General features: G+C 44.2%; 2 protein-coding genes across 2 annotated transcripts; both read right to left on the bottom strand.

The window, feature by feature from the left end:
• Positions 1-3,859: 3,859 nt before the first annotated feature.
• LOC141264661 (uncharacterized) lies at positions 3,860-5,178 on the bottom strand. The gene is made up of 3 exons (XM_073676930.1): positions 4,717-5,178; positions 4,186-4,547; positions 3,860-3,884 (listed from the first exon to the last, which is right to left on the bottom strand). The coding sequence occupies exons 1-3, from the start codon at positions 5,176-5,178 to the stop codon at positions 3,860-3,862; spliced, it is 849 nt and encodes a 282-aa protein (XP_073533031.1).
• Positions 5,179-20,572: 15,394 nt separating this feature from the next.
• On the bottom strand, positions 20,573-21,773 carry LOC141264660 (uncharacterized). The gene is made up of 2 exons (XM_073676929.1): positions 21,312-21,773; positions 20,573-21,142 (listed from the first exon to the last, which is right to left on the bottom strand). Exons 1-2 carry the CDS (start codon positions 21,771-21,773, stop codon positions 20,573-20,575), a joined length of 1,032 nt encoding a protein of 343 aa, XP_073533030.1.
• Positions 21,774-26,913: the final 5,140 nt, after the last annotated feature.

The raw sequence follows: 26,913 nt of genomic DNA, 5'->3' as shown, positions 1-26,913 counted from the left end.
ATCTACACCCATATCCACACTTATATACAGATAACCAGATATACACACACATACTCACAGACACAGAAGTATGCATACCTACATAAAAATATAGATACATATTTCTACATAAAACCACCTAAACACCAGTGTTCCTGTGTGACCATCACAATAGAGACACTGCTGCGTTCTACAGATGTCGCATTATCAATACAGCGTCTCTAGTCCGACACGCTAATAATTCAAGTCACAATAGGGTTCTCTAATAAACCGCGGGTTTATTGGCGACGTTCATGCGTCGTGGGCGTGGTTACCGACGTTCATGCGTCGTGGGCGGGTCTAACGACGAAGTTGCGGCCTAGCTTATTAAGAGCATTATGGCATCCAGGGTCAGGGCATCTCCTTGGGGTGATGCTGAGGTGTGCTACCTTGTGGAGCACCTGGATGCACTTGATTATGAGTGCCATGTGCACTCTGAGCATCCAGTGCTCCATAAGCAGGCGGTGCTGCAGAGGATCGGTCGGGGCCTGGTCCGGAGATTTGGGGTGCAGCGCTCTGCTACACAAATCCGTAAAAAGCTGGCGGACCTGAAATATAGGTCTGCCGACCGAATCGTCAGCATCCGGTCACGGACCCTGCCCCGCCGTGGTGAGTGGTTTTAAAATATGTTAACACAATATATGGCAGCACATTAGTTACAACTGCAATCACCTTAGGTATCTAATGTTATTTGTTTTCCAGCGCCTGCAGCCCCAGAGCCCCCAAGGGAGTCACCTCCAGCCCTGGAGCCCCAGCAGCATTCCTCTACCAGCTCGCCAGCATCACTCCGTGATATAGGTGCAGCTTCATCTTTCGGTAATGCTTTGACATAAAATACGGTCCATACAACTTGGAAAGTATAGGGCTGTCATGTACTGTTAAGTGTTGTGTCTTTCTCTAGCCGGTGGTGCCAGGGGATCCGGGTGGTCCTTAAGCTCGTCATCATCCGAGCAACCTGAAAACCGTAAGTGTTAAATACCAAACATGTACCTGATAGGCTGTGTGCCCACGATGCGTTTTTTAAGGTGTTTCTGCAGCGTTTTTGCTGCTGTGGAAACGCATTAAAAGCGCATGGTAGAAGGTCTGCCATGTTCCCCAATGATAATCCGCATGTGCTGTGCACATGCTGCGGAAATTTCCGCTGCACATTATCATTGCGGAAAAAAACGCAGCACTACCAATTATTTTGCATAAGGTGGTTTTTTTGCGCCGCCATTGACTTGCATTATAATGCGCCAATTCCGCAATACTGCATCTGTACTTGCGTAATTAGCGCGTTCTAATGTGTGGATGGTACCCGGGAGTGGTGCATCGTGGGCACATAGCCTTAATTTGATGAATGTACAGAATTATTGGACTTTTAAGTTTAACTATTACCTCCGTAGAAATCCCAACACTACAAGATCTCCTGGCGTCACAACGGAGACTGAGTGAAGAGATCCACCAGCACGGAGTGATGCTGGCAAGATTTGTGGCAGCCCATGACCGTCACGGCAGCCAATAAATTCTTTTTTGTTATGTAGTTGATATTATTTGGTTGGTTATATTTTTTATATTTTTATAAAAAAAAATTAGTTTATATCCACTATTGTCTACACTTTGTTACATCTAATCCTATCCTGTGTGATACTGCCTGACGGATTGTGTATCTAATCCTATCCTGTGTGATACTGCCTGACGGGTTGTGTATCTAATCCTATCCTGTGTGATACTGCCTGACGGGTTGTGTATCTAATCCTATCCTGTGTGATACTGCCTGACGGGTTGTGTATCTAATCCTATCCTGTGTGATACTGCCTGACAGGTTGTGTATCTAATCCTATCCTGTGTGATACTGCCTAAAGAGTTGTGTATCTAATCCTATCCTGTGTGATACTGCCTGACGGGTTGTGTATCTAATCCTATCCTGTGTGATACTGCCTAAAGAGTTGTGTATCTAATCCTATCCTGTGTGATACTGCCTGACGGGTTGTGTATCTAATCCTATCCTGTGTGATACTGCCTGACGGGTTGTGTATCTAATCCTATCCTGTGTGATACTGCCTGACGGGTTGTGTATCTAATCCTATCCTGTGTGATACTGCCTGACGGGTTGTGTATCTAATCCTATCCTGTGTGATACTGCCTAAAGAGTTGTGTATCTAATCCTATCCTGTGTGATACTGCCTAAAGAGTTGTGTATCTAATCCTATCCTGTGTGATACTGCCTGACGGGTTGTGTATCTAATCCTATCCTGTGTGATACTGCCTGACGGGTTGTGTATCTAATCCTATCCTGTGTGATACTGCCTGACAGGTTGTGTATTTAATCCTATCCTGTGTGATACTGCCTAAAGAGTTGTGTATCTAATCCTATCCTGTGTGATACTGCCTGACGGGTTGTGTATCTAATCCTATCCTGTGTGATACTGCCTAAAGAGTTGTGTATGTAATCCTATCCTGTGTGATGCTGCCTGACGGGTTGTGTATCTAATCCTATCCTGTGTGATACTGTCTAAAGAGTTGTGTATCTAATCCTATCCTGTGTGATACTGCCTGACGGGTTGTGTATCTAATCCTATCCTGTGTGATACTGCCTAAAGAGTTGTGTATCTAGTCCTATCCTGTGTGATACTGCCTGACGGGTTGTGTATCTAATCCTATCCTGTGTGATACTGCCTAAAGAGTTGTGTATCTAATCCTATCCTGTGTGATACTGCCTAAAGAGTTGTGTATCTAATCCTAATCTTTTTTGATACTGCCTGACGAGTTGTGTATCTAATCCTATCCTGTGTGATACTGCCTAAAGAGTTGTGTATCTAATCCTATCCTGTGTGATACTGCCTAAAGAGTTGTGTATCTAATCCTATCCTGTGTGATACTGCCTGACGGGTTGTGTATCTAATCCTATCCTGTGTGATACTGCCTAACAAGCAGTGCAGGGGCAGTAAAGCCCACTCCAAAGTCGGCTTTCACACCCTCCTGCTTATTGATGTTATCAGCTGAAGTTGTGTAGGGGCAGGAAAGCCGTCTGAAGTAGGCTTTCATTGCCGCCTACTTATTGATGTTATCAGCTGAAGTTGTGTGGGGGCAGGAAAGCCGTCTGAAGTCGGCTTTAATAGCTGTCTACTAATTGATGTTATCAGCTGAAGTAGTGTAGGGGCAGGAAAGCCGTCTGAAGTCGGCTTTCCTTGCCGCCTACTTATTGATATTATTAGCTGAAGTTGTGTGGGGGCAGGAAAGCCGTCTGAAGTCGGCTTTCACAGATGCCAGCTAATTCAAGAAGAAGAGAGAAGAGGAAAGAATAGGAACATAGTATGAAAACTATAAGGAAGACCTAACATGTTGATCCAGAGGAAGGCAAAAAAAAACCATGCTCCGTTTTGGGAAAAAAAATTCCTTCCTGACTCCACATACGGCAATCAGACTAGTTCCCTGGATCAACGCCCTATCAAGAATCTAGTATATACAACCTATAATCTGAGTCAGACTCATGGTGCATGGTATGGCAGATCATTGCCATACCGTGCACCATGACTATGACCCCAAAGACTAAAAGAAGGGAAGTAGGAAGAGGAGGGGAAGAAAACCAGCTGTGAAGAAGACCAGAGGACACAGGGAGAAGACAGAAGACAGGTGATAAAGCCTGGAGCCGGAGGAGGAGAAGGGGAGGAGGTGATCACCAGCGGAGAGCAGGGATGGGAATAGACGGTAGAGCATGGAGGGGAGGGAACGGAGATTGGGAAGGGATCGGGGGGCAGGGGTGAGGGGTCCCACCCTCGGGAAGAGGTAAAGCAGAAAATAAGGCATCCAAAAAACATTTTTATTTCAATCAAGGTGAGATCAGAGGGCAGGGGTAAAGTTAAAAAAGAGGACAATAGACCTTTCTTTTATAAACAAACAAAAATATAAACAATTTTAACAAGTATTAAATTAACAATATTTACAAAATGATAAAAAAAAATTGAAATGAAACATCACTACAGTTCTTCATATCGATTACCTGTATTTGTGTATCCGTGCCTGGGGGAAACAAAAGAATCAGAACACATGGGATACTGTGGGGGGGGGGCAAGGCTTTGTGGACGCCGGATCCTCTGCACTGGTGTGCTGTGAAGTGGGTCCGGCCTATGGGTCCAAGAATGTTGTTGAAAATGGCCAGGGTCAATCAGAGTATGTACAGTAGACGTTTCATTAAGTTCACCGGCTGCCGCTTTATTTAAAGTCTCAAACATGACCCTTTCTGCGTGCGCCCTCTGTCGGTCATCCAGCCTCTGTAGTCTCTCGCCAGCATATGTTGCAAAGCTGTCCCGCTTGGCCTGGGTCTGCAGAAGTAGAATCTTGTTCGCCAGAGATACTAGATCTGGCGATGGCGGCAAGCTGGCCTTTCTTTTCCTTGATTTTCTCTGTCGCCGAGGCACAAGGTCTTCACTTGTAGAGGCCATAGGGTCTTCATTCACCGATGCCATAGGTTCCTCATTCCTTGACATAACACTCGCCTCCTCCATACCACGTTCCGTAGCCGAGATGTCGTCATCTTGCCGATGGTGCTGTGGGAACACAAAATTAAAGTTAAGATTTGGTTACAACATCCAGCAGGTATGTTATGACCAGCATGGGTACACGTGCAATAAAAAAAAAATATGAGGGGCGGCTAAACTATGGCATGTACATTGAAAGTATAAATGCTATTTACAGGGAAGCAAAGAAGGTACTTACATCTTCAACAGGGGAGTCAGTCCGTATGTCGGGGTCTTCTTCCGGGGTCGGCCGCATCGTACACGCCATTCGCCGAGGTAGCTCCTGGTCACGGGTGAAGGCAAGCAAATCATAATACCATAATGTCGGCACATAAACCTCATCTGTGCCGGTACCTGACTTCTTTGATTTCTCCACCCGGTTGAGTTCTTTCTTATATACGGTGCGTAGACCCTGGATCTTTCTCTTCACCAGCTCTTCATCCACCTTCTCGTTGGGGCCATGCCTTTTAAAGAGGGAAATCAATTGCTGGTAGGCCTCCCTCTTTTTCTCTCTATTGCAGTAGTCTGTTGATTTTATTTGCCAAAGGCACGGCAGGGAGCGGTAGAGGTCAATCATTTCCCTCACAAACTCTTTGTAGCATACCTGGCGGCGTTCTTGCATGGTGTTCCATCTCTCATCATGCAAGATCGCAAACTTCATCTCCCGCCCAGCTTCCTGGTCTGGCTTCTTTCCTTGTGCTCTGCTCTGCTCCACTTTGGCTGCATAGGGCGGCGCCCGCTGAACTTCCTGTTTCTTGTACCTGCTGCGGACACGCCCCTGTTGCACCTTCAGCCTATTGCTGTCCATCTTTGGGTATTTATACCACCTTCTTCCTCTAGATGGCGCCTAAGCATTGTTTCTTGTCAGTTGGCTTTTTGTCTCTGACATGCCAGGTCCTATCCTGTTTTCCTGCCTGTTTTCCAGTTCTGTGTCTGAACTGTGGTCTGTTCTTGTGAACACGCTTCTTGCCTGTTCTTTCGCCTTCTAGGGGCCGTATTCCTACATCTGCCTGTCTGTGCCTTGCGGTATCTGTTCCCGTCTGAACAGAGTCCTGTTTGTGTCTCTGCCTTGCGGTATCTGTTCCCGTCTGAACAGAGTCCTGTTTGTGTTCCTGCCTTGCGGTATCTGTTCCCGTCTGAACAGAGTCCTGTTTGTGTTCCTGCCTTGCGGTATCTGTTCCCGTCTGAACAGAGTCCTGTTTGTGTTCCTGCCTTGCTGTCTCTGTTCCCGTTCCTCTGTTCCCTGTTGTCTGTGCCTCATTTCTACTTTAACCTTGTCTCCCTTTTCCCTCTATGTCTGTTTTCTGCGTCTTTCTGCAGAGTCTGAACCCGCTCCTAAATTCCTTCTCGTCGTCTCTGTACCTCTGTTGTGAATTTAGTGTACGCTCGCTACTTCTATGTAAGTACTGTGCGTGCTTCTGGTTCTGCCTTTCCTTCTCCGTCTGTTCTTTGTGAACAGAGTCCTATCCCCTTGCCTTGTTTACCGCTCTGCGGTGTCCGCTCTGCTCCTGCTTAGCTTGCCGCTCTTGCGGTTTCTGCTCTGCTCCTGCCTTGTTTACCGCTCTGCGGTGTCCGCTCTGCTCCTGCTTAGCTTGCCGCTCTTGCGGTTTCTGCTCTGCTCCTGCCTTGTTTACCGCTCTGCGGTGTCCGCTCTGCTCCTGCTTAGCTTGCCGCTCTTGCGGTTTCTGCTCTGCTCCTGCCTTGTTTACCGCTCTGCGGTGTCCGCTCTGCTCCTGCTTAGCTTGCCGCTCTTGCGGTTTCTGCTCTGCTCCTGCCTTGTTTACCGCTCTGCGGTGTCCGCTCTGCTCCTGCTTAGCTTGCCGCTCTTGCGGTTTCTGCTCTGCTCCTGCCTTGTTTACCGCTCTGCGGTGTCCGCTCTGCTCCTGCTTAGCTTGCCGCTCTTGCGGTTTCTACTCTGCTCCTGCCTTGTTTACCGCTCTGCGGTGTCCGCTCTGCTCCTGCTTAGCTTGCCGCTCTTGCGGTTTCTGCTCTGCTCTTATCTTGCTTACTGCTTCTGCGGTTTCCGCCCTGCCCTGCTTCTGCTCGCTGCTCCGGCAGTCCTGTCCTGCCCTGCTTGTGCTCGCTGCTCCTGCAGCCCCGTCCTGCTCTGTTCTTGCCCACCGCTTCGGGCGTTCCCTCTCTGCTGTGGTTGTCTACCGCATCTGCGGTTCTGTGACCCAGTCTGTACTGGGTCTTAACCTCTCTGTGCTCCAGCCCGTCCTTTCGGCCAGTACCTCCCTGCCTGCATACTCGCCTGTATCCACCCATCTGCATACCTGCCGTGTTTGCTTACATCCACCAGTCTGTGCCAGCCTAACCTGCCTGTTCCAGTAATCCCAGTGTGGGTCAACCCCCGTGTCCGGAGTTTGACCTGGAGTAGCACCTGGTCCCTCTGCCCGGTTTCTCCCTGGTGCACTGGCGTCGTATGCCGTCGTGCCACCTTGGTTGGATCGGCCAGATACTTAGTCACGCCCCTCCAGGCACTCTCCGGTCCATGGTCCAGTGGAACCACAACACCCGCACACGCCAGTCAGTCCGGGCGTGTGCATAACACTCTTCACTTTTGAAAGCCATCTGAAAAGGATAGCAATACAGTGAGCATACATGAAACATTTTAAAACAAAGTAAAAAGTACTACACACCATTTGCTGACTAAAAATGGCCTCCAATGTATAAGCAAATGTATACTTATTGAGTGTGATAAAAATCCACTAAAATAACTTACCGTGGAAACAAAGCATACAGTGCCTGAAGAACCCAAAAGTCAATGTTCAGTCACAGCTGAAGAAAATCCACAAATGAATGGAATCACAGCAGTAGAACGCAACTAGGATCCAAAAATCAGGACGCTGACAAGGCTTCAACAAATCCCAGATGGACGAAACTTGCCCGGAGAACACTGCTACGATCCGAAAGCAGAGCGCAGATAGGAACAAGGGAGCGGAATTGCCCCAACGTCGCCTTTTTAAAAAACCCGGCCGCCAATCAGAACGCAGTAGCGTCCACCAATCGGAGATGAGTGGGCGCGGAAAGGTAATTTTATGCACGCCTTTCTGTCACAGTACAGTCCCTCAAAGTGTGTATCGTTGAGTGTGGATCGTTGAAATAGCTGCTGTGTGACAGCGTCCCAGCGACCAACGAGATCGTTAGTTAGATCGCTGGGGCGGCCGAAATCGTTGGCAAGTTATACATGTTTGACGGCTCCCGAACGATCTCTCCAGCGATCTCAAAACTGTGACGTAGTAACGATCTCGCTAGCGATCTCGTTATGTGTGACAGGTCCTTAAGTCCCAAAAAAAATTATTTTCAAATTTTTTCAATTTTACCCCCGTGGGATATATATTCTACCCACAGACATTTGGAACTCTCCTGGGGTACCCTCACACAAATTATTCCCTCATTTAGTGGATATTTTCACAAAAAAGTGAAATTTTCAAAAATGCAAAATATTGGCTGAAAACAACTAAATATCAAGGACTCACTGGGCGAATCGCACTGGAACTGAAATCGGAACGCTCACTGACATTTGCCCTATCTGAAAGTCTGATAAACGGCGGAAAAATGACTAAGTCCAAAAAAAAATTTTTTCAACTTTTTTCAATTTTACCCCCGTGGGATATATATTTTACCTACACACATTTGGAACTCTCCTGGGGTAACCTCATACATATTATACCCTCATTTAGTGGATATTTTCACAAAAAAGTGAAATTTTCAAAAATTCAAAATATTGGCTGAAAACAACTAAATATCAAGGACTCATTGGGCGAATCACTCTGGAACTGAAATCGGAATGCTCACTGACATTTGCCCTATCTGAAAGTCTGATAAATGCCGGAAAAATGACTAAGTCTAAAAAAAAATTTTTTTCAACTTTTTTCAATTTTACCCCCGTGGGATATATATTCTACCCACACACATTTGGAACTCTCCTGGGGCCTGGGGTACCCTCACACATATTATTCCCTCATTTAGTGGATATTTTCACAAACAAGTGACATTTTCAAAAATCCAGAAAATTGGCTGAAAACGACTAAATATCAAAGACTCATTGGGCGAATCACTCTGGAACTGAAATCGGAACGCTCACTGACATTTCCCCTATCTGAAAGTCTGATAAACGCCGGAAAAATGACTAAGTCCAAAAAAAAATTTTTTTCAACTTTTTTCAATTTTACCCCTGTGGGATATATATTCTACCCACACACATTTGGACCTCTCCTGGGATACCCTCACACATATTATTCCCTCATTTAGTGGATTTTTTCACAAAAAAGTGAAATTTTCAAAAATCCAACATATTGGCTGAAAACGAATAAATATCAAGGACTCATTGGGAGAATCGCTCTGGAACTGAAATCGGAACGCTCACTGACATTTCCCCTATCTGAAAGTGTGATAAACGCCGGAAAAATGACTAAGTCCAAAAAAAAATTTTTTTCAACTTTTTTCAATTTTACCCCCGTGGGATATATATTCTACCCACACACATTTGGAACTCTCCTGGGGTACTCTCAAACATATTATTCCCTCATTTAGTGGATATTTTCACAAAAAAGTGAAATTTTCAAAAATCCAGAAAATTGGCTGAAAATGACTAAATATCAAGTACTCATTGGACGAATCGCTCTGGAACTGAAATCAGAACGCTCACTGACATTTCCCCTATCTGAAAGTCTGTTAAATGCCGGAAAAATGACTAAGTCCAAAAAAAAATTGTTTTCAACTTTTTTCAATTTTACCCCCGTGGGATATATATTCTACCCACACACATTTGGAACTCTCCTGGGGCCTCGGGTACCCTCACACATATTATTACCTCATTTAGTGGATATTTTCACAAAAAAGTGAAATTTTCAAAAATCCAAAACATTGGCTGAAAACAACTAAATATCAAGGACTCATTGGGCGAATCGCTCTGGAACTGAAATCGGAATGCTCACTGACATTTCCCCTATCTGAAAGTCTGATAAACACCGGAAAAATGACAAAGTCTAAGAAAAAAAGATTTTCAACTTTTTTCAATTTTACCCCCATGTGATATATATTCTACCCACACACTTTTTGAACTCTACTGGCGTACCTTCACACATATTATTCCCTCATTTAGTGGATATTTTCACAAAAAAGTCAAATTTTCAAAAATCCATTAAATTGGCTGAAAATGACTAAATATCAAGGACTCATTGGGCGAATCGCTTTGGAACTGAAATCGGAACGCTCACTGACATTTGCCCTATCCAAAAGTGTAATAAACGCCGGAAAAATGACTAAGTCCAAAAAAAAATTTTTTGCAACTTTTTTCATTTTTACCCCCGTGGGATATATATTCTACCCACACACATTTGGACCTCTCCTGGGTTACCCTCACACATATTATTCCCTCATTTATTGGATATTTTCACAAACAAGTGAAATTTTCAAAAATCCAAAATATTGGCTGAAAACGGCTAAATATCAAGGACTCATTGGGCGAATCGCACTGGAACTGAAATCGGAACGCTCACTGACATTTGCCCTATCTGAAAGTCTGATAAAAGCCGTAAAAATGACTAAGTCCAAAAATATTTTTTTTCAACTTTTTTCAATTTTACCCAAGTGGGATATATATTCTACCCACACACATTTGGACCTCTCCTGGGATACCCTCACACATATTATTCCCTCATTTAGTGGATTTTTTCACAAAAAAGTGAAATTTTCAAAAATCCAAAATATTGGCTGAAAATGAATAAATATCAAGGACTCATTGGGAGAATCGCTCTGGAACTGAAATCGGAATGCTCACTGACATTTCCCCTATCTGAAAGTGTGATAAACGCCGGAAAAATGACTAAGTCCAAAAAAAAATTGTTTTCAACTTTTTTCAATTTTACCCCCGTGGGATATATATTCTACCCACACACATTTGGAACTCTCCTGGGGCCTCGGGTACCCTCACACATATTATTCCCTCATTTAGTGAATATTTTCACAAAAAAGTGAAATTTTCAAAAATCCAGAAAATTGGCTGAAAACGACTAAATGTCAAGGACTCATTGGGCGAATCGCTCTGGAACAGAAATCGGAATGCTCACTTACATTTCCCCTATCTGAAAGTCTGATAAACGCCGGAAAAATGACTAAGTCCAAAAAAAAATTTTTTTCAACTTTTTTCAATTTTACACCCGTGGGATATATATTCTACCCACACACATTTGGACCTCTCCTGGGGTACCCTCACACATATTATTACCTCATTTAGTGGATATTTTCACAAAAAAGTTAAATTTTCAAAAATCCAAAACATTGGCTGAAAACAACTAAATATCAAGGACTCATTGGTCGAATCGCTCTGGAACTGAAATCGGAACGCTCACTGACATTTCCACTATCTGAAAGTCTGATAAACGCCAGAAAAATGACTAAGTCTAAGAAAAACATTTTTTCAACTTTTTTCAATTTTACCCCCGTGGGATATATATTCTACCCACACACATTTGGAACTCTCCTGGGGTACCCTCACACATATTATTCCCTCATTTAGTGGATATTTTCACAAAAAAGTGAAATTTTCAAAAATCCATTAAATTGGCTGAAAATGACTAAATATCAAGGACTCATTGGGCGAATCACTCTGGAACTGAAATCGGAACGCTCACTGACATTCGCCCTATCTAAAAGTGAAATAAACGCCAGAAAAATGACTAAGTCCCAAAAAAAATTTTTTTCAACTTTTTTCAATTTTACCCCCGTGGGATATATATTCTACCCACACACATTTGGAACTCTCCTGGGGTACCCTCACACAAATTATTCCCTCATTTAGTGGATATTTTCACAAAAAAGTGAAATTTTCAAAAATGCAAAATATTGGCTGAAAACAACTAAATATCAAGGACTCATTGGGCGAATCGCACTGGAACTGAAATCGGAACGCTCACTGACATTTGCCCTATCTGAAAGTCTGATAAAAGCCGTAAAAATGACTAAGTCCAAAAATATTTTTTTTCAACTTTTTTCAATTTTACCCAAGTGGGATATATATTCTACCCACACACATTTGGACCTCTCCTGGGATACCCTCACACATATTATTCCCTCATTTAGTGGATTTTTTCACAAAAAAGTGAAATTTTCAAAAATCCAAAATATTGGCTGAAAACGACTAAATATCAAGGACTCATTGGTCGAATCGCTCTGGAACTGAAATCGGAACGCTCACTGACATTTCCACTATCTGAAAGTCTGATAAACGCCAGAAAAATGACTAAGTCTAAGAAAAAAATTTTTTCAACTTTTTTCAATTTTACCCCCGTGGGATATATATTCTACCCACACACATTTGGAACTCTCCTGGGGTACCCTCACACATATTATTCCCTCATTTAGTGGATATTTTCACAAAAAAGTGAAATTTTCAAAAATCCATTAAATTGGCTGAAAATGACTAAATATCAAGGACTGATTGGGCGAATCGCTCTGGTACTGAAATCGGAACGCTCCCTGACATTCGCCCTATCTAAAAGTGAAATAAACGCCAGAAAAATGACTAAGTCCCAAAAAAAATTTTTTTCAACTTTTTTCAATTTTACCCCCGTGGGATATATATTCTACCCACACACATTTGGAACTCTCCTGGGGTACCCTCACACAAATTATTCCCTCATTTAGTGGATATTTTCACAAAAAAGTGAAATTTTCAAAAATGCAAAATATTGGCTGAAAACAACTAAATATCAAGGACTCATTGGGCGAATCGCTCTGGAACTGAAATCGGAATGCTCACTGACATTTCCCCTATCTGAAAGTCTGATAAATGACGGAACAATGACTAAGTCCAAAAAAAAATTTTTTTCAACTTTTTACAATTTTACCCCCGTGGGATATATATTCTACCCACACACATTTGGACCTCTCCTGGGGTACCCTCACACCTATTATTCCCTCATTTAGTGGATATTTTCACAAACAAGTGAAATTTTCAAAAATCCAAAATATTGGCTGAAAACGACTAAATATCAAGGACTCATTGGGCGAATCGCACTGGAACTGAAATCGGAACGCTCATTGACATTTGCCCTATCTGAAAGTCTGATAAACGCCGTAAAAATGACTAAGTCCAAAAATATTTTTTTTCAACTTTTTTCAATTTTACCCAAGTGGGATATATATTCTACCCACACACATTTGGACCTCTCCTGGGATACCCTCACACCTATTATTCCCTCATTTAGTGGATTTTTTCACAAAAAAGTGAAATTTTCAAAAATCCAAAATATTGGCTGAAAACAAATAAATATCAAGGACTCATTGGGAGAATCGCTCTGGAACTGAAATCGGAACGCTCACTGACAATTCCCCTATCTGAAAGTCTGATAAACGCCGGAAAAATGAATAAGTCCAAAAAAAAAATTTTTTCAACTTTTTTCAATTTTACCCCTGTGGGATATAAATTCTACCCACACACATTTGGAACTCTCCTGGGGTACCCTCACACATATTATTCCCTCATTTAGTGGATATTTTCACAAAAAAGTTATATTTTCAAAAATCCAGAAAATTGGCTGAAAACGACTAAATATCAAGGACTCATTGGGTGAATTGCTCTGGAACTGAAATCGGAATGCTCAGTTACATTTCCCCTATCTGAAAGTCTGATAAACGGCGGAAAAATGACTAAGTCCAAAAAAAAATTTTTTTCAACTTTTTTCAATTTTAACCCCGTGGGATATATATTCTACCCACACACATTTGGAACTCTCCTGGGGCCTGGGGTACCCTCACACATATTTTTCCCTCATTTAGTGAATATTTTCACAAAAAAGTGAAATTTTCAAAAATCCTAAAAATTGGCTGAAAACGACGAAATATCAAGGACTCATTGAGCGAATCGCTCTGGAACTGAAATCGGAATGCTCACTTACATTTCCCCTATCTGAAAGTCTGATAAACGCCGGAAAAATGACTAAAGGCCCTGTCACACATAACGAGATCGCTAGCGAGATCGTTGATACGTCACGGGTTTTGTGACGCAACAGCGACATCGCTAGCGATCTCGCTACGTTTGACAGGTAGCAACGATCAGGCCCCTGCTGCGAGATCGTTGATCGTTACAAAGCTCCCTGGACCATTCCTGGGTCGTTGCACTCCCGCTGGGCAGTGTGCATCGCTGTATTTGACACCTAGCCAACGACCTCGTCCAGCGATTCAGAACTGAGACACGTAGGCGTGTATAAATTGGACTATTCCGCGCCCCTCGTCCCCGATTGGTGGTCGCTACGGCGTTCTCATTTCCGGACGCGCATAAAGAAGGCAACAGAATAGCGATTCCGTCCTTTGTTTCTGACCTCGTGCTTTATTGCAGATCCTACCAGAGTTCGCCGGGCTGCTAATATCCGTTCATTGGACTAGTGCTGAGTTTTGCGGATCATTGCAGCGTTCTCCAGCTGTGACTCCGCTTTGAACATATCAGACATCTTTAGTAAGGTAGTTATTGTTTGAGGTCTCAGATGCGTTTCCATTTTTTAATCTTTTATCACACATTTACTAATTATCTGTTATCTTTGCTTTTCAGGGAGGGAGGGCTTGGCTTCTATTTGTATATATATATATGTATGCTTTTGCATGGGCAGATATTTTATGGGTCTCATGCACATGCACCCACACAGCGCATTTTCTGTCATGCTCACTAACAGAATGGAATATGGTTTTCCATGATATTTTTTATATACAGTTTCAATACTTGTGTTAATTGTTTTGTTGAAAGTGTTCTCATCTTTTCATGTTATGTTTGCAGTTTGCACATCATGGACGACGGGCAGTGTGCTATTGTGGTTGCTGCATTGCTGGTTGAGGAAGCTCGGCGTCAAGATGAGGCACGAGAGCTACAGAGGCGTTCCAAACGAAAGCGTCGCATGTGGACCAGAGAGTGGCTGCAGAAGAGGTCTGAATTGTCCCACATGCAACTTGTAAGAGAGCTTCAGGAGAAGAATCCTCATGATTTCCGCAACTATCTGAGGATGTCAGAGGAATCTTTTAAAGAGTTATTGGAAAGAGTTACGCCACGTATTCAACGGAAGGATACAGCGATGCGTGCTGCCATTCCGGCAGATGAAAGATTGGCAGTCACACTGAGATTCCTGGCCACCGGACGCTCACTCCAAGACTTGCATTTTTCTGCAGCCATTTCAAGGCCCATGCTCAGTGTTCTAATCCCGGAGACATGTAATGCAATTTACCACAGTCTACGTAGTTACATACAGTTTCCCAACACAGAGGAGGAATGGAAAAAGATTGCCTCTGATTTTGAGCAGCTGTGGCAGTTCCCTAACTGTGGTGGGGCTTTGGACGGGAAACATGTCCGAATCACTCAGCCACCAAATAGCGGATCCTATTTTTATAATTATAAGGGCTATTTCAGCATCATCATGATGGCCCTTGTTAATGCCAATTATGAATTTATAAATGTAGATGTTGGCATGAACGGCAGGGTTTCTGATGGTGGTGTTTTAGAGCACACACTTTTTGGAGAGCGATTGGACAACTGTGACCTACACTTGCCTCCCAACTCAGAGACTACAGGTAACCTTAATTTTGTTTTTGTCGGCGATGAAGCCTTCCCACTTCATCCCAATCTTATTAAACCGTTACCCCAAAAAAGTCTTACCCAGGAAAGAAGAATTTTCAATTATCGTTTGTCAAGGGCACGTCGTGTTGTCGAAAATGCCTTCGGTATCATGGCCAACCGCTTCAGAGTTTTTCACACGCCAATTAACATGAAGCTTACATCAATAGACTCTGTTGTTTTGGCCTGTTGCACACTTCACAACTTTCTTCGTCGACGTGATGCAATTACGTACTGTCCGCCTGGCTTCGTGGACTCTGTGGACCTAGCCAATGGGGAAGTGGAGCTCGGTGAATGGCGTTCAAACGATCCTGCAATTGCAGGCCTTCAACCAGTGGGATATGGCAGAAACACCCAGTATGCGAAGACCAGCCGCGACAACTACTGCCAGTATTTTAACGGTCCTGGTGCTGTTACTTGGCAACATCAGAACTTATAGTGGGCAACTACTGACAATTATACACTACTTTCAGTTTTGTATTGATTTGTGTAATAAACTGTGTTTAACTTTGCAAAAGATTTGTTTATCATTGTTTCAATAGTAAGGGCCCGTATACACATACGTGTACTCCAGGGGCGGACATAGGAATCATGGGAGCTCATAGCAGAAGTTATAATTGGGACCCCCCCCCCCAAAAAAAAAAAAAGGAAATAATTGTTGGGGACACAGAAGAGCAGATCCCACAACCTTCCAGCCTTTCTTCCTTTCTGAACTCCTAAATTACTCTTTCATAGCCCCATAAAAATGTGATGCCAACAAAAGTGTCCCCCTTAACACAGTATGATACCCCGATGGTGACTTCCTCCTTTTTAGCCTCCACATGCACAGTGTAATGACCCTAATGTATCACATGAGCCATGTATGAGGGAGGTGGAGTCGGAGTAATGGAAATTGAGGAGTCAGTTTGGCTTATCGACTCCGCAGCCCTGTATACCAGGATGGGAGAGCACACAGTATAATGCAGCCCCCCATAGGGTAAAAGGCAGCCCCAGTCCTCCAGTATTATCAGTACTGACTGATTTACAAAAATATATAAATACATACTTACCACTCCGTATTCCCCGCTGCTTCAGTCTCTGCAGCGCGTCTCTCTCATCACGACAGCAGCTGGCAGCTCCACTGTCTGACACAGCGTGGTGCATCGTAGCAGCGTTGACGTGCCGCTGTTTGATTAACCGCCACCCACCGGCACTGTACTCAGTAATGGCTGCGTGTAGTGTGTTGTGCGGCTGTGCCTTGTAGTAATGCCGCAGCAGGGCCCACTCAAGCACAATTAAAGGTGTTGGCCATGTCTGAACACAGTGGCAGTGGGCGGTGGCGGCAATCAAACAGAGGAGCGTGGGGTACAGAATGGGGGAGACTGCTATGGGGTCCGCTGGCTCACGGGCCCCCTACGGCCACGGGCCCCATAGCAGTTATGTGGCCTGCCACCAATGGCGGTACGCCACTGTTGTACTCGTATGTATACATCCATATACACATCCATATACACATACATATTCAGATACATAAAAATCTACACCCATATCCACACTTATATACAGATAACCAGATATACACACACATACTCACAGACACAGAAGTATGCATACCTACATAAAAATAGATACATATTTCTACATAAAACCACCTAAACACCAGTGTTCCTGTGTGACCATCACAATAGAGACACTGCTGCGTTCTACAGATGTCGCATTATCAATACAGCGTCTCTAGTCCGACACGCTAATAATTCAAGTCACAATAGGGTTCTCTAATAAACCGCGGGTTTATTGGCGACGTTCATGCGTCGTGGGCGTGGTTACCGACGTTCATGCGTCGTGGGCGGGTCTAACGACGAAGTTGCGGCCTAGCTTATTAAGAGCATTATGGCATCCAGGGTCAGGGCATCTCCTTGGGGTGATGCTGAGGTGTGCTACCTTGTGGAGCACCTGGATGCACTTGATTATGAGTGCCATGTGCACTCGGAGCATCCAGTGCTCCATAAGCAGGCGGTGCTGCAGAGGATCGGTCGGGGCCTGGTCCGGAGATTTGGGGTGCAGCGCTCTGCTACACAAATCCGTAAAAAGCTGGCGGACCTGAAATATAGGTCTGCCGACCGAATCGTCAGCATCCGGTCACGGACCCTGCCCCGCCGTGGTGAGTGGTTTTAAAATATGTTAACACAATATATGGCAGCACATTAGTTACAACTGCAATCACCTTAGGTATCTAATGTTATTTGTTTTCCAGCGCCTGCAGCCCCAGAGCCCCCAAGGGAGTCACCTCCAGCCCTGGAGCCCCAGCAGCATTCCTCTACCAGCTCGCCAGCATCACTCCGTGATATAGGTGCAGCTTCATCTTTCGGTAATGCTTTGACATAAAATACGGTCCATACAACTTGGAAAGTATAGGGCTGTCATGTACTGTTAAGTGTTGTGTCTTTCTCTAGCCGGTGGTGCCAGGGGATCCGGGTGGTCCTTAAACTCGTCATCATCCGAGCAACCTGAAAACCGTAAGTGTTAAATACCAAACATGTACCTGATAGGCTGTGTGCCCACGATGCGTTTTTTAAGGTGTTTCTGCAGCGTTTTTGCTGCTGTGGAAACGCATTAAAAGCGCATGGTAGAAGGTCTGCCATGTTCCCCAATGATAATCCGCATGTGCTGTGCACATGCTGCGGAAATTTCCGCTGCACATTATCATTGCGGAAAAAAACGCAGCACTACCAATTATTTTGCATAAGGTGGTTTTTTTGCGCCGCCATTGACTTGCATTATAATGCGCCAATTCCGCAATACTGCATCTGTACTTGCGTAATTAGCGCGTTCTAATGTGTGGATGGTACCCGGGAGTGGTGCATCGTGGGCACATAGCCTTAATTTGATGAATGTACAGAATTATTGGACTTTTAAGTTTAACTATTACCTCCGTAGAAATCCCAACACTACAAGATCTCCTGGCGTCACAACGGAGACTGAGTGAAGAGATCCACCAGCACGGAGTGATGCTGGCAAGATTTGTGGCAGCCCATGACCGTCACGGCAGCCAATAAATTCTTTTTTGTTATGTAGTTGATATTATTTGGTTGGTTATATTTTTTATATTTTTATAAAAAAAAATTAGTTTATATCCACTATTGTCTACACTTTGTTACATCTAATCCTATCCTGTGTGATACTGCCTGACGGGTTGTGTATCTAATCCTATCCTGTGTGATACTGCCTGACGGGTTGTGTATCTAATCCTATCCTGTGTGATACTGCCTGACGGGTTGTGTATCTAATCCTATCCTGTGTGATACTGCCTGACAGGTTGTGTATCTAATCCTATCCTGTGTGATACTGCCTAAAGAGTTGTGTATCTAATCCTATCCTGTGTGATACTGCCTGACGGGTTGTGTATCTAATCCTATCCTGTGTGATACTGCCTAAAGAGTTGTGTATCTAATCCTATCCTGTGTGATACTGCCTGACGGGTTGTGTATCTAATCCTATCCTGTGTGATACTGCCTGACGGGTTGTGTATCTAATCCTATCCTGTGTGATACTGCCTGACGGGTTGTGTATCTAATCCTATCCTGTGTGATACTGCCTGACGGGTTGTGTATCTAATCCTATCCTGTGTGATACTGCCTAAAGAGTTGTGTATCTAATCCTATCCTGTGTGATACTGCCTAAAGAGTTGTGTATCTAATCCTATCCTGTGTGATACTGCCTGACGGGTTGTGTATCTAATCCTATCCTGTGTGATACTGCCTGACGGGTTGTGTATCTAATCCTATCCTGTGTGATACTGCCTGACAGGTTGTGTATTTAATCCTATCCTGTGTGATACTGCCTAAAGAGTTGTGTATCTAATCCTATCCTGTGTGATACTGCCTGACGGGTTGTGTATCTAATCCTATCCTGTGTGATACTGCCTAAAGAGTTGTGTATGTAATCCTATCCTGTGTGATGCTGCCTGACGGGTTGTGTATCTAATCCTATCCTGTGTGATACTGTCTAAAGAGTTGTGTATCTAATCCTATCCTGTGTGATACTGCCTGACGGGTTGTGTATCTAATCCTATCCTGTGTGATACTGCCTAAAGAGTTGTGTATCTAGTCCTATCCTGTGTGATACTGCCTGACGGGTTGTGTATCTAATCCTATCCTGTGTGATACTGCCTAAAGAGTTGTGTATCTAATCCTATCCTGTGTGATACTGCCTAAAGAGTTGTGTATCTAATCCTAATCTTTTTTGATACTGCCTGACGAGTTGTGTATCTAATCCTATCCTGTGTGATACTGCCTAAAGAGTTGTGTATCTAATCCTATCCTGTGTGATACTGCCTAAAGAGTTGTGTATCTAATCCTATCCTGTGTGATACTGCCTGACGGGTTGTGTATCTAATCCTATCCTGTGTGATACTGCCTAACAAGCAGTGCAGGGGCAGTAAAGCCCACTCCAAAGTCGGCTTTCACACCCTCCTGCTTATTGATGTTATCAGCTGAAGTTGTGTAGGGGCAGGAAAGCCGTCTGAAGTAGGCTTTCATTGCCGCCTACTTAATGATGTTATCAGCTGAAGTTGTGTGGGGGCAGGAAAGCCGTCTGAAGTCGGCTTTAATAGCTGTCTACTAATTGATGTTATCAGCTGAAGTAGTGTAGGGGCAGGAAAGCCGTCTGAAGTCGGCTTTCCTTGCCGCCTACTTATTGATATTATTAGCTGAAGTTGTGTGGGGGCAGGAAAGCCGTCTGAAGTCGGCTTTCACAGATGCCAGCTAATTCAAGAAGAAGAGAGAAGAGGAAAGAATAGGAACATAGTATGAAAACTATAAGGAAGACCTAACATGTTGATCCAGAGGAAGGCAAAAAAAAACCATGCTCCGTTTTGGGAAAAAAAATTCCTTCCTGACTCCACATACGGCAATCAGACTAGTTCCCTGGATCAACGCCCTATCAAGAATCTAGTATATACAACCTATAATCTGAGTCAGACTCATGGTGCATGGTATGGCAGATCATTGCCATACCGTGCACCATGACTATGACCCCAAAGACTAAAAGAAGGGAAGTAGGAAGAGGAGGGGAAGAAAACCAGCTGTGAAGAAGACCAGAGGACACAGGGAGAAGACAGAAGACAGGTGATAAAGCCTGGAGCCGGAGGAGGAGAAGGGGAGGAGGTGATCACCAGCGGAGAGCAGGGATGGGAATAGACGGTAGAGCATGGAGGGGAGGGAACGGAGATTGGGAAGGGATCGGGGGGCAGGGGTGAGGGGTCCCACCCTCGGGAAGAGGTAAAGCAGAAAATAAGGCATCCAAAAAACATTTTTATTTCAATCAAGGTGAGATCAGAGGGCAGGGGTAAAGTTAAAAAAGAGGACAATAGACCTTTCTTTTATAAACAAACAAAAATATAAACAATTTTAACAAGTATTAAATTAACAATATTTACAAAATGATAAAAAAAAATTGAAATGAAACATCACTACAGTTCTTCATATCGATTACCTGTATTTGTGTATCCGTGCCTGGGGGAAACAAAAGAATCAGAACACATGGGATACTGTGGGGGGGGGGCAAGGCTTTGTGGACGCCGGATCCTCTGCACTGGTGTGCTGTGAAGTGGGTCCGGCCTATGGGTCCAAGAATGTTGTTGAAAATGGCCAGGGTCAATCAGAGTATGTACAGTAGACGTTTCATTAAGTTCACCGGCTGCCGCTTTATTTAAAGTCTCAAACATGACCCTTTCTGCGTGCGCCCTCTGTCGGTCATCCAGCCTCTGTAGTCTCTCGCCAGCATATGTTGCAAAGCTGTCCCGCTTGGCCTGGGTCTGCAGAAGTAGAATCTTGTTCGCCAGAGATACTAGATCTGGCGATGGCGGCAAGCTGGCCTTTCTTTTCCTTGATTTTCTCTGTCGCCGAGGCACAAGGTCTTCACTTGTAGAGGCCATAGGGTCTTCATTCACCGATGCCATAGGTTCCTCATTCCTTGACATAACACTCGCCTCCTCCATACCACGTTCCGTAGCCGAGATGTCGTCATCTTGCCGATGGTGCTGTGGGAACACAAAATTAAAGTTAAGATTTGGTTACAACATCCAGCAGGTATGTTATGACCAGCATGGGTACACGTGCAATAAAAAAAAAATATGAGGGGCGGCTAAACTATGGCATGTACATTGAAAGTATAAATGCTATTTACAGGGAAGCAAAGAAGGTACTTACATCTTCAACAGGGGAGTCAGTCCGTATGTCGGGGTCTTCTTCCGGGGTCGGCCGCATCGTACACGCCATTCGCCGAGGTAGCTCCTGGTCACGGGTGAAGGCAAGCAAATCATAATACCATAATGTCGGCACATAAACCTCATCTGTGCCGGTACCTGACTTCTTTGATTTCTCCACCCGGTTGAGTTCTTTCTTATATACGGTGCGTAGACCCTGGATCTTTCTCTTCACCAGCTCTTCATCCACCTTCTCGTTGGGGCCATGCCTTTTAAAGAGGGAAATCAATTGCTGGTAGGCCTCCCTCTTTTTCTCTCTATTGCAGTAGTCTGTTGATTTTATTTGCCAAAGGCACGGCAGGGAGCGGTAGAGGTCAATCATTTCCCTCACAAACTCTTTGTAGCATACCTGGCGGCGTTCTTGCATGGTGTTCCATCTCTCATCATGCAAGATCGCAAACTTCATCTCCCGCCCAGCTTCCTGGTCTGGCTTCTTTCCTTGTGCTCTGCTCTGCTCCACTTTGGCTGCATAGGGCGGCGCCCGCTGAACTTCCTGTTTCTTGTACCTGCTGCGGACACGCCCCTGTTGCACCTTCAGCCTATTGCTGTCCATCTTTGGGTATTTATACCACCTTCTTCCTCTAGATGGCGCCTAAGCATTGTTTCTTGTCAGTTGGCTTTTTGTCTCTGACATGCCAGGTCCTATCCTGTTTTCCTGCCTGTTTTCCAGTTCTGTGTCTGAACTGTGGTCTGTTCTTGTGAACACGCTTCTTGCCTGTTCTTTCGCCTTCTAGGGGCCGTATTCCTACATCTGCCTGTCTGTGCCTTGCGGTATCTGTTCCCGTCTGAACAGAGTCCTGTTTGTGTCTCTGCCTTGCGGTATCTGTTCCCGTCTGAACAGAGTCCTGTTTGTGTTCCTGCCTTGCGGTATCTGTTCCCGTCTGAACAGAGTCCTGTTTGTGTTCCTGCCTTGCGGTATCTGTTCCCGTCTGAACAGAGTCCTGTTTGTGTTCCTGCCTTGCTGTCTCTGTTCCCGTTCCTCTGTTCCCTGTTGTCTGTGCCTCATTTCTACTTTAACCTTGTCTCCCTTTTCCCTCTATGTCTGTTTTCTGCGTCTTTCTGCAGAGTCTGAACCCGCTCCTAAATTCCTTCTCGTCGTCTCTGTACCTCTGTTGTGAATTTAGTGTACGCTCGCTACTTCTATGTAAGTACTGTGCGTGCTTCTGGTTCTGCCTTTCCTTCTCCGTCTGTTCTTTGTGAACAGAGTCCTATCCCCTTGCTTTGTTTACCGCTCTGCGGTGTCCGCTCTGCTCCTGCTTAGCTTGCCGCTCTTGCGGTTTCTGCTCTGCTCCTGCCTTGTTTACCGCTCTGCGGTGTCCGCTCTGCTCCTGCTTAGCTTGCCGCTCTTGCGGTTTCTGCTCTGCTCCTGCCTTGTTTACCGCTCTGCGGTGTCCGCTCTGCTCCTGCTTAGCTTGCCGCTCTTGCGGTTTCTGCTCTGCTCCTGCCTTGTTTACCGCTCTGCGGTGTCCGCTCTGCTCCTGCTTAGCTTGCCGCTCTTGCGGTTTCTGCTCTGCTCCTGCCTTGTTTACCGCTCTGCGGTGTCCGCTCTGCTCCTGCTTAGCTTGCCGCTCTTGCGGTTTCTACTCTGCTCCTGCCTTGTTTACCGCTCTGCGGTGTCCGCTCTGCTCCTGCTTAGCTTGCCGCTCTTGCGGTTTCTGCTCTGCTCTTATCTTGCTTACTGCTTCTGCGGTTTCCGCCCTGCCCTGCTTCTGCTCGCTGCTCCGGCAGTCCTGTCCTGCCCTGCTTGTGCTCGCTGCTCCTGCAGCCCCGTCCTGCTCTGTTCTTGCCCACCGCTTCGGGCGTTCCCTCTCTGCTGTGGTTGTCTACCGCATCTGCGGTTCTGTGACCCAGTCTGTACTGGGTCTTAACCTCTCTGTGCTCCAGCCCGTCCTTTCAGCCAGTACCTCCCTGCCTGCATACTCGCCTGTATCCACCCATCTGCATACCTGCCGTGTTTGCTTACATCCACCAGTCTGTGCCAGCCTAACCTGCCTGTTCCAGTAATCCCAGTGTGGGTCAACCCCCGTGTCCGGAGTTTGACCTGGAGTAGCACCTGGTCCCACTGCCCGGTTTCTCCCTGGTGCACTGGCGTCGTATGCCGTCGTGCCACCTTGGTTGGATCGGCCAGATACTTAGTCACGCCCCTCCAGGCACTCTCCGGTCCATGGTCCAGTGGAACCACAACACCCGCACACGCCAGTCAGTCCGGGCGTGTGCATAACACTCTTCACTTTTGAAAGCCATCTGAAAAGGATAGCAATACAGTGAGCATACATGAAACATTTTAAAACAAAGTAAAAAGTACTACACACCATTTGCTGACTAAAAATGGCCTCCAATGTATAAGCAAATGTATACTTATTGAGTGTGATAAAAATCCACTAAAATAACTTACCGTGGAAACAAAGCGATACAGTGCCTGAAGAACCCAAAAGTCAATGTTCAGTCACAGCTGAAGAAAATCCACAAATGAATGGAATCACAGCAGTAGAACGCAACTAGGATCCAAAAATCAGGACGCTGACAAGGCTTCAACAAATCCCAGATGGACGAAACTTCCCCGGAGAACACGGCTACGATCCGAAAGCAGAGCGCAGATAGGAACAAGGGAGCGGAATTGCCCCAACGTCGCCTTTTTAAAAAACCCGGCCGCCAATCAGAACGCAGTAGCGTCCACCAATCGGAGATGAGTGGGCGCGGAAAGGTAATTTTATGCACGCCTTTCTGTCACAGTACAGTCCCTCAAAGTGTGTATCGTTGAGTGTGGATCGTTGAAATAGCTGCTGTGTGACAGCGTCCCAGCGACCAACGAGATCGTTAGTTAGATCGCTGGGGCGGCCGAAATCGTTGGCAAGTTATACATGTTTGACGGCTCCCGAACGATCTCTTCAGCGATCTCAAAACTGTGACGTAGTAACGATCTCGCTAGCGATCTCGTTATGTGTGACAGGTCCTTAAGTCCCAAAAAAAATTATTTTCAAATTTTTTCAATTTTACCCCCGTGGGATATATATTCTACCCACAGACATTTGGAACTCTCCTGGGGTACCCTCACACAAATTATTCCCTCATTTATTGGATATTTTCACAAAAAAGTGAAATTTTCAAAAATGCAAAATATTGGCTGAAAACAACTAAATATCAAGGACTCATTGGGCGAATCGCACTGGAACTGAAATCGGAACGCTCACTGACATTTGCCCTATCTGAAAGTCTGATAAACGGCGGAAAAATGACTAAGTCCAAAAAAAAATTTTTTCAACTTTTTTCAATTTTACCCCCGTGGGATATATATTTTACCTACACACATTTGGAACTCTCCTGGGGTAACCTCACACATATTATACCCTCATTTAGTGGATATTTTCACAAAAAAGTGAAATTTTCAAAAATTCAAAATATTGGCTGAAAACAACTAAATATCAAGGACTCATTGGGCGAATCACTCTGGAACTGAAATCGGAATGCTCACTGACATTTGCCCTATCTGAAAGTCTGATAAATGCCGGAAAAATGACTAAGTCTAAAAAAAAATTTTTTTCAACTTTTTTCAATTTTACCCCCGTGGGATATATATTCTACCCACACACATTTGGAACTCTCCTGGGGCCTGGGGTACCCTCACACATATTATTCCCTCATTTAGTGGATATTTTCACAAACAAGTGACATTTTCAAAAATCCAGAAAATTGGCTGAAAACGACTAAATATCAAGGACTCATTGGGCGAATCACTCTGGAACTGAAATCGGAACGCTCACTGACATTTCCCCTATCTGAAAGTCTGATGAACGCCGGAAAAATGACTAAGTCCAAAAAAAAAATTTTTTCAACTTTTTTCAATTTTACCCCTGTGGGATATATATTCTACCCACACACATTTGGAACTCTCCTGGGGTACCCTCACACATATTATTCCCTCATTTGGTGGATATTTTCACAAATAAGTAAAATTTTCAAAAATCCAAAATATTGGCTGAAAACGACTAAATATCAAGGACTCATTGGGCGAATCGCTCTGGAACTGAAATCGGAACGCTCACTGACATTTGCCCTATCCAAAAGTGTAATAAACGCCGGAAAAATGACTAAGTCCAAAAAAAAATTTTTTTCAACTTTTTTCAATTTTACCCCCGTGGGATATATATTCTACCTACACACATTTGGAACTCTCCTGGGGTGCCCTCAGACATATTATTCCCTCATTTAGTGGATATTTTCACAAACAAGTGAAATTTTCAAAAATCCAGGAAATTGGCTGAAAACGACTAAATATCAAGGACTCATTGGTCGAATCGCTCTGGAACTGAAATCGGAACGCTCACTGACATTTCCACTATCTGAAAGTCTGATAAACGCCAGAAAAATGACTGACTATAAGAAAAAAATTTTTCAACTTTTTTCAATTTTACCCCCGTGGGATATATATTCTACCCACACACATTTGGAACTCTCCTGGGGTACCCTCACACATATTATTCCCTCATTTGGTGGATATTTTCACAAAAAAGTGAAATTTTCAAAAATTCTGAAAATTGGCTGAAAACGACTAAATATCAAGGACTCATTGGGCGAATCGCTCTGGAACTGAAATCGGAATGCTCACTGACATTTGCCTTATCTGAAAGTCTGATAAACGCCGGAAAAATGACTAAGTCCAAAAAAAATAATTTTTAAACTTTTTTCAATTTTACCCACGTGGGATATGTATTCTACCCACACACATTTGGAACTCTCCTGGTGTACCCTCACACACATTATACCCTCATTTAGTGGATATTTTCACAAAAAAGTGAAATTTTCAAAAATCCATTAAATTGGCTGAAAATGACTAAATATCAAGGACTGATTGGGCGAATCGCTCTGGAACTGAAATCGGAACGCTCACTGACATTTGCCCTATCCAAAAGTGTAATAAACGCCGGAAAAATGACTAAGCTCAAAAAAAAAATTTTTAAACGTTTTTCAATTTTACACCTGTGGGATATAAATTCTACCCACACACATTTGGAACTCTCCTGGGGAACCCTCACACATATTATTCCCTCATTTAGTGGATATTTTCACAAAAAAGTGAAATTTTCAAAAATCCAGAAAATTGGCTGAAAACGACTAAATATCAAGGACTCATTGGGCGAATCGCTCTGGAACTGAAATCGGAACGCTCACTGACATTTGCCCTATCTGAAAGTCTTATAAACGCCGGAAAAATGACTAAGTCTAAGAAAAAAAAATTTTCAACTTTTTTCAATTTTATCCCTGTGGGATATAAATTCTACCCACACACATATGGATCTCTCCTGGGCTACCTTCACACATATTATTCCCTCATTTAGTGGATATTTTCACGTAAAAGTGAAATTTTCAAAAATCCAGAAAATTGGCTGAAAACGACTAAATATCAAGGACGCATTGGGCGAATCGCTCTGGAACTGAAATCGGAACGCTCACTGACATTTCCCCTATCTGAAAGTCTGATAAACGCTGGAAAAATGACTAAGTCTAAGAAAAAAAAATTTTCAACTTTTTTCAATTTTACCCTCGTG

Source organism: Phyllobates terribilis, unplaced genomic scaffold, assembly GCF_046119375.1.
Source record: "Phyllobates terribilis strain yellow unplaced genomic scaffold, ASM4611937v1 Scaffold_4__5_contigs__length_816908805, whole genome shotgun sequence".
NCBI lineage: Eukaryota > Metazoa > Chordata > Amphibia > Anura > Dendrobatidae > Phyllobates > Phyllobates terribilis.
The sequence above is the reverse complement of the archived record's forward strand: the minus strand, read 5'-3'. Positions and strand labels throughout refer to the sequence as shown.